Genomic DNA, 11,791 nt, shown 5'->3' with positions numbered 1-11,791 from the left:
TTAGAAAAGTGATGGTGATCGGAAGAATGATGAGACTGTACCTTGAGGTTGCCTACGTACCCAAATTATTGATGGGATCAAGTCTCAAGAACGCAGCTCTGTATGAAAAATAGTTTGGTATTTATATAGGTAGAGTAGAGACTCCTTGTAGCTCAAGTATTATTGTAGCTTAAGTAATTGTAATTGAATATAACTCTCAACTGATAATTATCTCTTTGATAAGAAACGAATCTGGACATAAATTAATGTACATTAGTGGCAAGCCATGTGGCTAAGGTTCAGCCTTAGACACATGAGTTAATGAACCTGTACATTGATCCATGGTATTGCAAATTGGGCTTTAGCCCTATCAATTAAACGAATAAAATAGAGACCCCTACTAATGGACGTTTGCCACGTAGGTGGGGGTCGAAACATATACGTCTTAGAAGAGTAAGCAGTCACTTAACCAAGTGGTGTGCTACCAAGAATCTCACTTACAATGAATCTGGGGGAGGGGAGTAAGGAAGGTACTTGGTCCACCGGAATCTGGTAACTGATTACTTTAAATCCTCGTGGCTATATTTTTGTCCTTTTCTGAAGGAGCATGACTACTTTGGGATCTAGTTGATTTATTTTAATTAATTTTTTAGGTCTAGGGCTTTAAGAATCAAGCAACATCCAATTTACCTACATTGGGTAATGACTTTCCAATGGTTGTTATGTGGCTCGGGTTCAGCCTTATGCGCGAATGTAAATTGCAATGTGGAAAGTAAATTTCAAACAATCATGTAAGCATGCTTGAACACACAAGGTATCCTCTTACTTGGGCTCCGAGGAGGTTTAGAATTTACCTCTCAAACCATGCTTACGCGCTGCTTGAGGAGAAGGCGACGTCGGTTGGCGTGTGATCTGATAATCAGGCCCAACCTTTTGAGTTTTACCCTATTTTAAGTTACAATAAAGGCCCACTTAAAAAGCCCACAAGTTGGGTTTTTGATAATTTATACAATATCACCACATATATTTGATTTTATCATTATATCACACCACGTCATAACTACTTTTACCAAGCTTTAGCCATCTATATTTCCATACACATACATATCAATTTCGTCGTCCTCCCGTACCCTTCTCCCTCTAACAGTTGAAAAAAGCTGCAGCAACAGGCAATTCGAGGTTATAAAGCTCAACGAAATCTTTGGTGTTGAATTGTAGACGCCATCCGGGAGCATAGACAGTTTCCCTACCAAGTTGTCGGAACATAACAAAGACAAGTCGATGAATTCCAAGTGAAGGTCTTGGGCTCTCATAACCAACAATCTCTTGTCCTAATATCATAACCATGCATGTTGTAAAGATTAGACAAATAAAACAATTTAATGCTTCCAAGTATGCCATATATATTATTGTAGATCTTTTTATTAATCAATCAAAAAATTATAGGGGATTCAGACTAAAATTGATAAAATTGAAAGAAAATAAACCTGACAAGATGGAAATTTGATGTTGGAACTTGGAAGTGCACAGAGTAGGGCTATTCTCAATCCAGTTTTTACTAGAAACCGAACCGAATGTTCGGTTCAGTTTCGGTTCGATTGTTGGTTTGGGACTTCTATCAAGCTTCAAATCAAAGCCTATATGAGCCTACTAATCACCAGCCAAGTGAATTTTAATAAATATGTTGAATAGTATTGATGCCAATTTAGGTATGTTGACAAGTTATAACGTCAATCACAATAAGCAAATATTGTGCTCAATAACATAAACCATTTAGCCCAAAAAAAAATAGTAATAAAAAAAACTTTAAAATTTTTCTATATAAATCTAGCATCCGATTCTGTTCGGCTTATATCGGTTAACTGAACCCGCAAACTGAAAACCAGTCCTAATTAGTGGGTTGTCTTTTGAGAACTAACAACCGAACCAAGGAAGTAAAAAACCATTAATTTCACCCAGTTCGGCTCAGTTCGGTTCAGTTTATCGGTTTCCCGGTGTTTTTTTAACATCCCTAGCATAGAGAGGGCGAGGCTTGGCTGGCTATCCAGGACGAAGGGGAGTTATTTCAATGTCTTTGACATGAAAACCACCAAAACTCTAATGATCCACTTACATAAACCTATATTTTACTAAAGGTTCGAACTGTTAAATAACATTCAAGTTTCTCATATAAAATTGTAGCAGACTTGACTACAGAATAAGTGATACTCACATGTTTTCACATCAATTCATCAGAGTTGACCGAGGAGAGTTATTTTGTTCATAACTAGTATGTATAGCCCGTGCCCACGACACTATTTTAAATTAAGCCCAAAAGAACCCTAACCAACCGAATGATAAAAGCCTAGCCCACAAAGCAACCATTCCAGTACTATTTCAAATTAACATTTTAAACTGTACATATCCTATAAGACTTTGGATCTATCATGTCATAACTTGTGAGAAATATTTGTAGCCACCGGATGGGCCCTGCGGTCCCCACACAAAGTCTTTTTATTAGATAGATTACTAGCCTCACGTAATCAGTTTTAGAACAAATATTTGGTGTGTAGACCTCGCCATACCACTTTTTGCATGAAAGTGGTGCCAACTTTCCTTAAATAAAATGGATGTTTCAATTATGTTTGTGTCCACAATTAAGTAGTTAACTACAATGGTATGCACTTGGAACTGTTGAAATATAAGGTGTAAATAAATAAAATTGGGACAAAAACTTCCAGACAACTCACAAAAGTAAGATGTTGAAAAGTAAAATGACATTCTAACCACTTATAAAAGTCTTTGGTCTTAGTAACAGTATTTTTTGCATACGTCATAGGAGCAAAATTGTTATTTTACAATTTTTTATTTTTTAAAATATTTTCTGTCTTTTGTAGGGGTATAACAGTACATTTTCCATTTGTTAAATTATTTTAATAAGAAATTGGTTTCAAGGCCCATTCACGAGTGAAAATCACTCATAACCATTTTTTTAAAATCACTCTCAAGGACAATTTTCGAGTGAAAATAACCCAGAAACCCAATTTTCGGGTGAAAATAACCCTTAAGGACAAATAGCCCGGATTTTAAATTAATATCTTCCAATTTTACCCCTTTTTGTCGTTTTGGTATGAACAATGATTGTTCGTACTTTATGTTGATGTATGAACAGTAATTGTTCATACCCAAATAGGTGAACATACTTCATACGCTATGTTGATGCATGAACTAACAATGATTGTTCATAGTTCATGTTAAGGTATAAACAATGATTGTTCATACCCTAAATATGTATGAACAATAATTGTTCATACTCCAATATATGTTCTCATTGATCATACATTATGTTGAGATATGAACTTATGAACATCGGTTATTCATATACCCTAATAGGTGTGAAAATTAATTGTTCATACTTCTTACTGACCAGATGCACATTATGTTGAGGTATCAACAATGATTGTTTATACCCCAATATATGTGAACAATGATTGTTCATAACTCATGTTGAGGTATGAACAATCATTGTTCATACTCCAATAGGTGTTCCTACTGACCATACATTATGTTGAGGTATGAACATTGATTGTTTATAGTCCAATAGGTGTTCCAACTGACCATACATTATGTTGAGATATGAACATTGATTGGCGATATGAACATTGATTGTTCATACCCCAAATAGGTATAAACAATGAGTGCTCCTATGATTTTTCTTGTTGTTTAATTTCTTTTCAATCAACTTGTTATTTCCTTGTTTTTATTTCAATCAAACTTGTTGTTTACTTGTTCTTTGTTGCAATCTTCAATCTTGTTTTTTTGCTTTTATTTCAATGTTTTAATCAATCTTTCCCTTCCTGTTTTCAATTCATTTCAATACAACAATCAAAGCTTTCAAGTTTCAATAGCTTAGAACCATTCTAATCCTATAAGAGACTACATTTCTTCTTCACATCTCCTTCACTCAAACTCTAAACAATTTAGGATGAACATCAAGTCTTAAACTAACTTTTTGAGGTATACTCACTACAATCTAAAACCTTCATGTAGCTGTTCCACTTCCTCCACTACTCTACTTACAGATCTTCTTGTTCGTCGTTCATCATTATTGGATGTACTTGCTTCGTTCACTGCTACCTTACTAGCTAGTGCACGCTTACTAGGAGCCATTGAATAACTATTGATTAGAGAAAAATTTCAACCAAAACTCACACCAAACTAATCAATGAAGTTTGCACAAACGAGTGAAAAAATCAAAACTTGATCTTTCAAGCTCTAGATGCACGGACGACGCCAATGTAGTGATTAGGTGTGATCAATGGATGAAAGACGTTTATGATTGAAGATTGAAAGTAAATTTGATATGAACTGAACAAATTAAAGCTTTATTAATCTCTAATGGCGGTTACAAAACTCCCTCCATTTTCTCTCTTTCTCTCTCCAATTTACAATGATTTTTGTGGGGGAAAAGATAATGATCTTCTTCCTCATGAATTGGCATTTATATAATCTTTCCAAATAGCTTTGACCCAATTAGATCATGACACGTGTCCATTCTTCTTCCTCTTCACTTTCTTCCAACTCATACCTGCAATGTTTCAAACAGCAGAAAGATATAGACCCTTATGTCGATATCTCGACATTTGACTATGTACATGGGCTGAAATATCAACTGACGATATTTGCCCACAACACTAACCTTGATCCCCAAGCTAAGGCTCTTTGGGCAGCGGTATCTATCTCGTGTCTAGTGGCTCTTTGGAGAAATAGGAATATATGATTTATGAAGAGGCGAAACATAACTTCCCATTTGTTTGTCAAGCAGTTCGAAGTGGCATCAATTTTGCGAGAAAAGAAAGAGGGAAGAACCTAGCTAGTTCAAAGTTAGCACACTACCCATCGACCATTTTGACTCTCGAGTGTTATTGGGCTTTTGCCAGCCATTTGAATGCTAAAGGTTAGTGCAGCTGAAAGCACAAGAGGCAGTCCAGCTGGCATCGTAGGATGGGGACCTGTCCACAGAGATCATATTGGGATGGTTTATGGTGTTGGAGCTGGAGGAATGGGTGTGGATACATGCCATATATAATGCCAACTGCCAAGCTATTCTAGAAGGAGTTACATAAGTCACCAGTATGGGATGGAGAAATATATAGGTTGAATCCCATTACTACTATCAATGTTTTTCAGTTGGATGAAGTCCACTGGAAAATCAAAAGTGCATGGCATAACACAAAGAGTAAAGTGGAGTGGTTGAACATCACTAATACTTGGAAGGAGATTAAGTTCTAAGCGAAAACCAGTGCTCGACAAGGATGCATGCTAGCAACTGGGACTAAAGCCTGGTGGCATGGCAAACCACACTTCCTAATGCAAATAGAAGATGCAGCAACAACCAGTATACAAGTTTAGTAGCTCCTAGAAACCCATTTCAAGGACCTAATGTATAAAGTGTATTATTTTACTTTTGTTTCTCCCTCTCTGTACATTTTTAATCAAAAGTACCCATTAGCCAAAAAAAAAAGACTGGCGAATTGGAGTATATTGGAGTCTATTCTAGGACCTTCACTTAAAATTAAATAATGTCAATGACTAGCTGTAAGTTAAGTGGCAATACTGTAAAGATCAATTCTGGTTGAGTATCAAGGGGGAATCATGTTTCTAAGCTTAATTCCTATTCCTAGCCTAGTTAGGTTAAAACAGAGAAATGTTTAGCTGCTAGAGCCGTTTATTTGTATAATTTACTCCTATGATATAGCTTATGTATAGAAACATCGACTACTAGACAAAATCACAATAGTGGACTACAAAACAAAATGGGCGCGTACACCCATTTAACTAGAATCACTCGCAAAGACAACATATATCAAGGCTCTAGGTTCTTATTCCAGGTCGAACAATCACAAGTACAATCAAAATATCGTTGATCATCAAAGTAGAACCAGCAACATCTCTTGGAAGCGGAAATAACATAGGATTAGGAAAAACATCAAAGTACCCTTGAAAGCATATACATGAAAACATGAAAGTGAAAAGAGAAACCATATGTAATAGCATTCAATAAAATAAAGCCATTCTGTTTGTCTTGTTATTTGGAAGTAGAATGTACTGGTTCATTAGCTTATCAGAAAAGACTAATATAATTGTGAGGGAGTAATATAAACTTACAGTAAATAGTAAGCACGCGTCAAGCACACCAGGATGATCGCACGTAGCCACACATCCAAGTCGCAGATGATCAGTTCATACAGGTCAAGCGACCTCATCAGCACCCCGAATGAACGCTCTTCTCCAGAACATCCGCGTTCAGAACGTTAAATCTAGCCAGCATCCCAACGGCTAGTAACGTGTGTTGCAGCTGGCATCATCAAGATCGGAGCTTCAGCTGCGCACACCATTACTCCACTGCAGGATGCCTTCATGGCTCATTAAATGCCATAAAGTCCATAACTTGACCTGACGCGAGAGAGGAGGAGGCGCGGCCACCTTTTCCTATATAAAGAAAAGGAGGAACTATGTCTAACCTGATTCAAGTCTCCCCCCAACAGAAAGAACTTGATACGTAGGCAGTTCATCCAAACGAACTCGGTCATTTCAATTCATCAAACCCTTTCTCTCCAAATATTGTCTACATTAGTAAGGTTAAGCAAAAATAACCTTTGTTGCCAAATATTATCACAAGTAAGACATTGTTGCCAGCTGAGATAAACTACTCCCACATTGAAAAGGCAGTACTGGCATTACTTTACTCAGCAAGAAAGTCCAGGCCCTACTTCCAGGCATATCCAATCAAAGTGTTCACCGACCTGTTACTAAATAAGATCCTTCTTAAAGCCAACAAAACTACTTGCATGGCAGTATGGGCAGAAGAACTTGGTGAACATCACATTGAGTCCACCCCAAGAACCTCTCAAAAAGGCCAGGTCGTGGCAGATTTATTGGCAGATTTCCCAGTCGACGACCTAAATTAGGAACCAGAGGTCGATACCACGATCTCTAAACAATCTGATGCATCGGTATGGTCACTCTTCATAGATGGAGCTAGCAATCCAGGTGGCAGCGGAGTCAGAGTAGTCCTAGTGTCACCGGAAGGCACGATACTGGAGAAATCAGTTCGCATTGATTTCACAACCTCTAACAATGAAGCTAAGTATGAAGCCCTGATCATGAGGCTTTGCATGGCATTAGAACTCAAGGTTTAGGAGCTCAAGGTCTACAGCGATTCACAACTAGTGGTTCGCCAGGTCGCCAACAAGTATACCACCAATGAAGGTAACCTTTCTAAGTACCTTCAAGTTATAAATCAATTACTGCCCTCTTTCAAGAAAGTCACAATACACCATTTCCTACGGGAAGAGAATTGCCATGCTGACAGCTTGGTGTACCTCACGACCCAAACACTGAATTGTGACCCTAGGAAAATACTCATCAAAGCAATTGATAGACTTGCTTACCAAAATGAGCACGTCCTAGAAATTACCAACCTATGCCCACTCTCTGACACTTAGATGAGTCAAACATGGATGCAACCTATCATAGAGTATATCCCGCTAGGCAAGACACCAATAGATTGAACCAAGGCCAGATAGGTTCAATACCAGTCAGGTCGCTACTGCCTAGTAAATGGCAAACTTTTCAGAAAGTCCGCCAAAGGACCCCATCTGAGGTGCATAAGCCCAGAACAGGGTCAGATGATTTCGCAGAGATCTATGAAGGAGAATGCGGAAACCAAGCAGGAGGTCGCTCTTTGGCTTACAAAGCGATCTCACAAGGATACTTTTAGCCAAGAATGTAGATCGATGCAAAGAAGTATATACTGAAATGCATTAACTGCCAAACATTTGGCCACACTATCATCTAGCCAGCTCACGAACTCATCAATATTGCCAGCCATTGGCCATTTCACATCTGGGGCTTGAACATCATGAGTCCATTCATTCCACAGAAAAGCACAGGCTTTTGGTTCATCCTAGCTGCAACATATTACTTCACCAAATGGGTGGAAGCGATTCCTTTGGCTCATGTCAAAGAATCTAATGTCAAAACTTCATTTGGACCAACATCATCACCAAATTTGGCTTACCCCACACATTGGTGATGGACAATGGTTCCCAGTTCAAGGGAAAAGAGTCAAGGAATTTTTTACTAAGATGAAGATTGTTCACGCGCGTCCTCCACCCCCAATATGCTCAAAGCAACGGTCAAGCAAAAGCCAGCAACAAGGCAATCCTAGAGAACATAAAGAAGAAGATTGAAAAGAACAAGTGTCAATGGCCAATGCAGCTAGAAAACATCCTATGGGCTCATAGAACGATAGCTCGGTCTAGTATAAGTGAGTCACCGTTCTCACTATGCTATGGTACTGAGGCCGTCATTCCTACCAAACTGACAATTATGATGACTCGATCTGAGATCGTCGAATCTGGTCAGAACGATTCTATTCTTGCTCGAGAAGTTAACTTACTTGAAGAACGACGTGACCTAGCAGCCATTCGAGTGGCATCCTACCACCAAACTCTGATATGAGAAAGACATACAACAAGCGAGTAAACCCTCAAAGTTTCCAACCTGGCGACCTAGTCTTGAAAAATGCCAAGGACGACTCTAAACTGGCACCAATATAGGAAGGGCCTTGCATAGTGGAACGAGTTGTTGGCAATGGAGAGTATTGGATCAAAACCCAAGATGGACAAGTATTACCACGCCCTTGGAATACTTTCTTGTTAAAGAAATTTTATCAATAAAAAAAAATCATTTCCATGAGTTCTTACTCTTAACACTATACACATAGTTTTTATTTTGCATCAATGCATTGCAATCTTTCAATGCTATTAAATAGACGCACAACTCACTCTCTAAGAGCAAAACACTAACTTGAACTAAAACACTCTCAAGAGCTCAAACGTTCTCTATGCTAAAACATTCACTAGAGCTCACATGGCTACATAGCTCACACACTTCTTTTTTTTTTTTGCACGCAAGTAAGGAAATTTATTAATGAAAGGAGTTGTCAAAGACAATACAAGTTACATGCTTTATCATCCAAATCGATAATAGGTCCTAAAAGGGCTTTCTATCTTAGAGACAAAGTCTGGTCTTCTAGTGCACCATATTGAAGTGTCAGGCAATAAGGTGGATCCCTTTCTTGCTGCTGCATCCGCGCTGAAGTTGCCTTCTCTCCAAACATGTGAGAGCTTCCAGTGTTGTAATAGTGTAATTGCTCGCTTCCATCTCGCTCTAAACCGCCATGGAATTGCATCGCCATTGAAGACCTTCACAGCAGCTTCTGAGTTGGCTTCAATCCATATGTAGCCCCAATTCATCTCCACCGCTTTCTCGGCTGCCATACCTATGGCTGTGCATTCAGCATGATAACTATCTACCCGACCCAGACCCACAGCTAGAACCCCAACCACAGCTAAATCCTTATTCGGCATACCATACCAGCTCCGCCATTGCTAGGAACTCCTTGGGCTGATCCATCGGTATTGCATTTGATGACATTGCCCACTGGAGCAACCTAGTGCACTTCTTGGATCAACTGCGCTGCTAGTGCACTTTTCACATGTACATCAAGCCTATCAAGAATGCGAAATTCTTTCATGTCATTGCATTTTTTGCCTTGTGACAGCTACCTCGAAACCTTGATCCCCTTCAGAACTTCTCTCACAATGTAACTCAAGCGGATAGGAATGTCATCAAAGTGTTCGCGGTTCCGAGTTTTCCATACCTACACCATAATATGGACTATGGTAGCGTTCCACAAGTCTTGAATAATAGAACTTCTACCTTTTGCAATTCGCTGTAAAGCTTTAAAGTTATGATCCAGAATATTTAGTTCGAACAAGGCTGCTGCCCATGCCCAAATATCTCGAACCTTGCTGCAATCCCATAACATGTGTTGTGCGTTTTCCTCCTCTTGATGGCAGAAGTGGCAACGTGAGGCAAGAGATACCCCTACCTGCTTCACCCTGTCATCTGTTGGTACCGCCTTGTGCAAAAGCTTCCACGCGATACAAGCTGTTCTGGAGTGTAAATGCACTGCCCAAAGCTTCCGATGCCAGGAGATCTTGTTCTTCTTTTGTCGAGTAGCTTCAAACGCGGACTGAACCGAGAATGTTCCATCAGTTTCTGGTTTCCAGATCCGAATATCCTTTTCCCCACTAGGTTGTGGTATGGAAGACAAGTCTATTCCTAGACGATTGAACACTTCAGCTACTGCCTCCGGGAACTTCCATTTCTTGTCTTTATAACATCTGCTACCTTTGCCTTGAAACCAGCCCAGTTCCTCTCGGGGAGCAGCTCCATGACCGATTGCCCTGCCCAATTATCTCTCCATAGATCCACCTTGTCGCCTTTTCCTATGATCCATCCGGTGAAAGGTTTTACATCATGCAAAGCACCTCTAAGGCCTGGACAAACCGATGAGGGCTTGTGGTAAGTGAGGAAGCTTCCATCCTTTTTTGTGAATTTCCTATTCATAAAGATACTCCAATCATTTTGTTTATTTAAGAAGCACCATGCTAACTTGATGAGGAGAGCTTTGTTCAGTTCCTCCAACCTTCGTATTCCAAGCCCACCTTCATCCTTGGGTTTACAAACACTTTCCCATTTAAGAGTGATCATTCGTCTCTTAGTGGGATCCCCTAACCATATAAAATTTCTTATGGCCGCTTCTCCTTCCTTGATGCTTTTCTTGGGCCATTTATACACCAACATATTGTGTATCGGTATACTTGATAGGATAGCCTGTGCCATGACCACTCGCCCTTGAAAAGATAACAACCTGCCTGCCCACCCAGAAGCTTTCCTTTTGATTCTGTCGACAAGAGGTTGGATACATCTACTTGTAACTTTGCCTTTAAAAAGTGGAACTCCAAGATATTGTTCCGGAAGCTCCCCTTCTTTAATATCCAAAAGCTCCTATACTTTCCTTTTCTTAACACCTGTCATGTTCCCCAGGAAAATTTTGCTTTTCGCGGTGTTAAAAAATTGTCCAGCTGCTTGTTGGTACTCGAAGGGCCAACTTCATCGTCTAAGCCCTCGGATGTCACCATTTGCAAACAGAAAGAGATCATCTGCAAATAGAAGATGAGTAGGCCCCGGAGTATCTCCGATGGTCACCATCTGCTTCACAAGGCCAGCCTGAAAACAGTGATTAATTCTCCTGCTTAGAACATCTTCAGCCAAGTCGAAAAGGAATGGTGACAGAGGGTCTCCCTGCCTCAATCCTCTTCCAGCCACAAAGAACCCACATGGTCCTCCATTTATCATAACGGAAAGCTTTGCACTGCTAAGAATAGTCTCAATCCAATCACACCACCTTTTGGAGAAGCCAAATCTCTTCATAACCTCAGCAAGGAACTCCCATCTCAAAGTATCAAACGCCTGCGCTATGTCCAGCTTCAGCCCAATGTTACCACCCTTTCTTTTATGATCAAGCTCATTCATCATTTCTGACGCTAAACAGATGCCCGTGGAGCTATTCCGGCCTTTGATAAAACCGAGTTGTTCACTGCTAATCAACTTGTTTGCCATTAGTTTAACCCTTATAGACAAGATTTTTGTAATAATTTTAAAAAGGAAATTACTCAGGCATACCGGTCTATAATGATTTACAGATTTGGCATTTGTTACCTTTGGTAGGAGCACCAGAAAATTTGAGTTCATACCCTGCGGAAGCTTGTTGTCTTTGAAGAAAGAGATAATGGCTTTGCTGACATCCAGTCCCACTATGTCCCAAAAAGTTTGGTAAAAAGTTCCTTGAAATCCATCCGGCCCTGGTGAGCTATTAGCGTCCATGTTAAACACTGCATGCCTTATCTCTGTGAAG

General features: G+C 39.6%; 1 protein-coding gene across 1 annotated transcript; it reads right to left on the bottom strand.

Moving 5' to 3' along the window:
* Window positions 1-8,996: 8,996 nt before the first annotated feature.
* LOC147505549 (uncharacterized) lies at window positions 8,997-9,395 on the bottom strand. Its single transcript, XM_086605581.1, has one exon. It carries the CDS (start codon window positions 9,393-9,395, stop codon window positions 8,997-8,999), a length of 399 nt encoding a protein of 132 aa, XP_086461707.1.
* Between the last annotated feature and the right edge of the window lie 2,396 nt (window positions 9,396-11,791).

This window comes from Coptis chinensis, chromosome 4 (genome assembly GCF_015680905.1).
Source record: "Coptis chinensis isolate HL-2020 chromosome 4, ASM1568090v1, whole genome shotgun sequence".
Lineage (NCBI taxonomy): Eukaryota > Viridiplantae > Streptophyta > Magnoliopsida > Ranunculales > Ranunculaceae > Coptis > Coptis chinensis.
The sequence above is the reverse complement of the archived record's forward strand: the minus strand, read 5'-3'. Positions and strand labels throughout refer to the sequence as shown.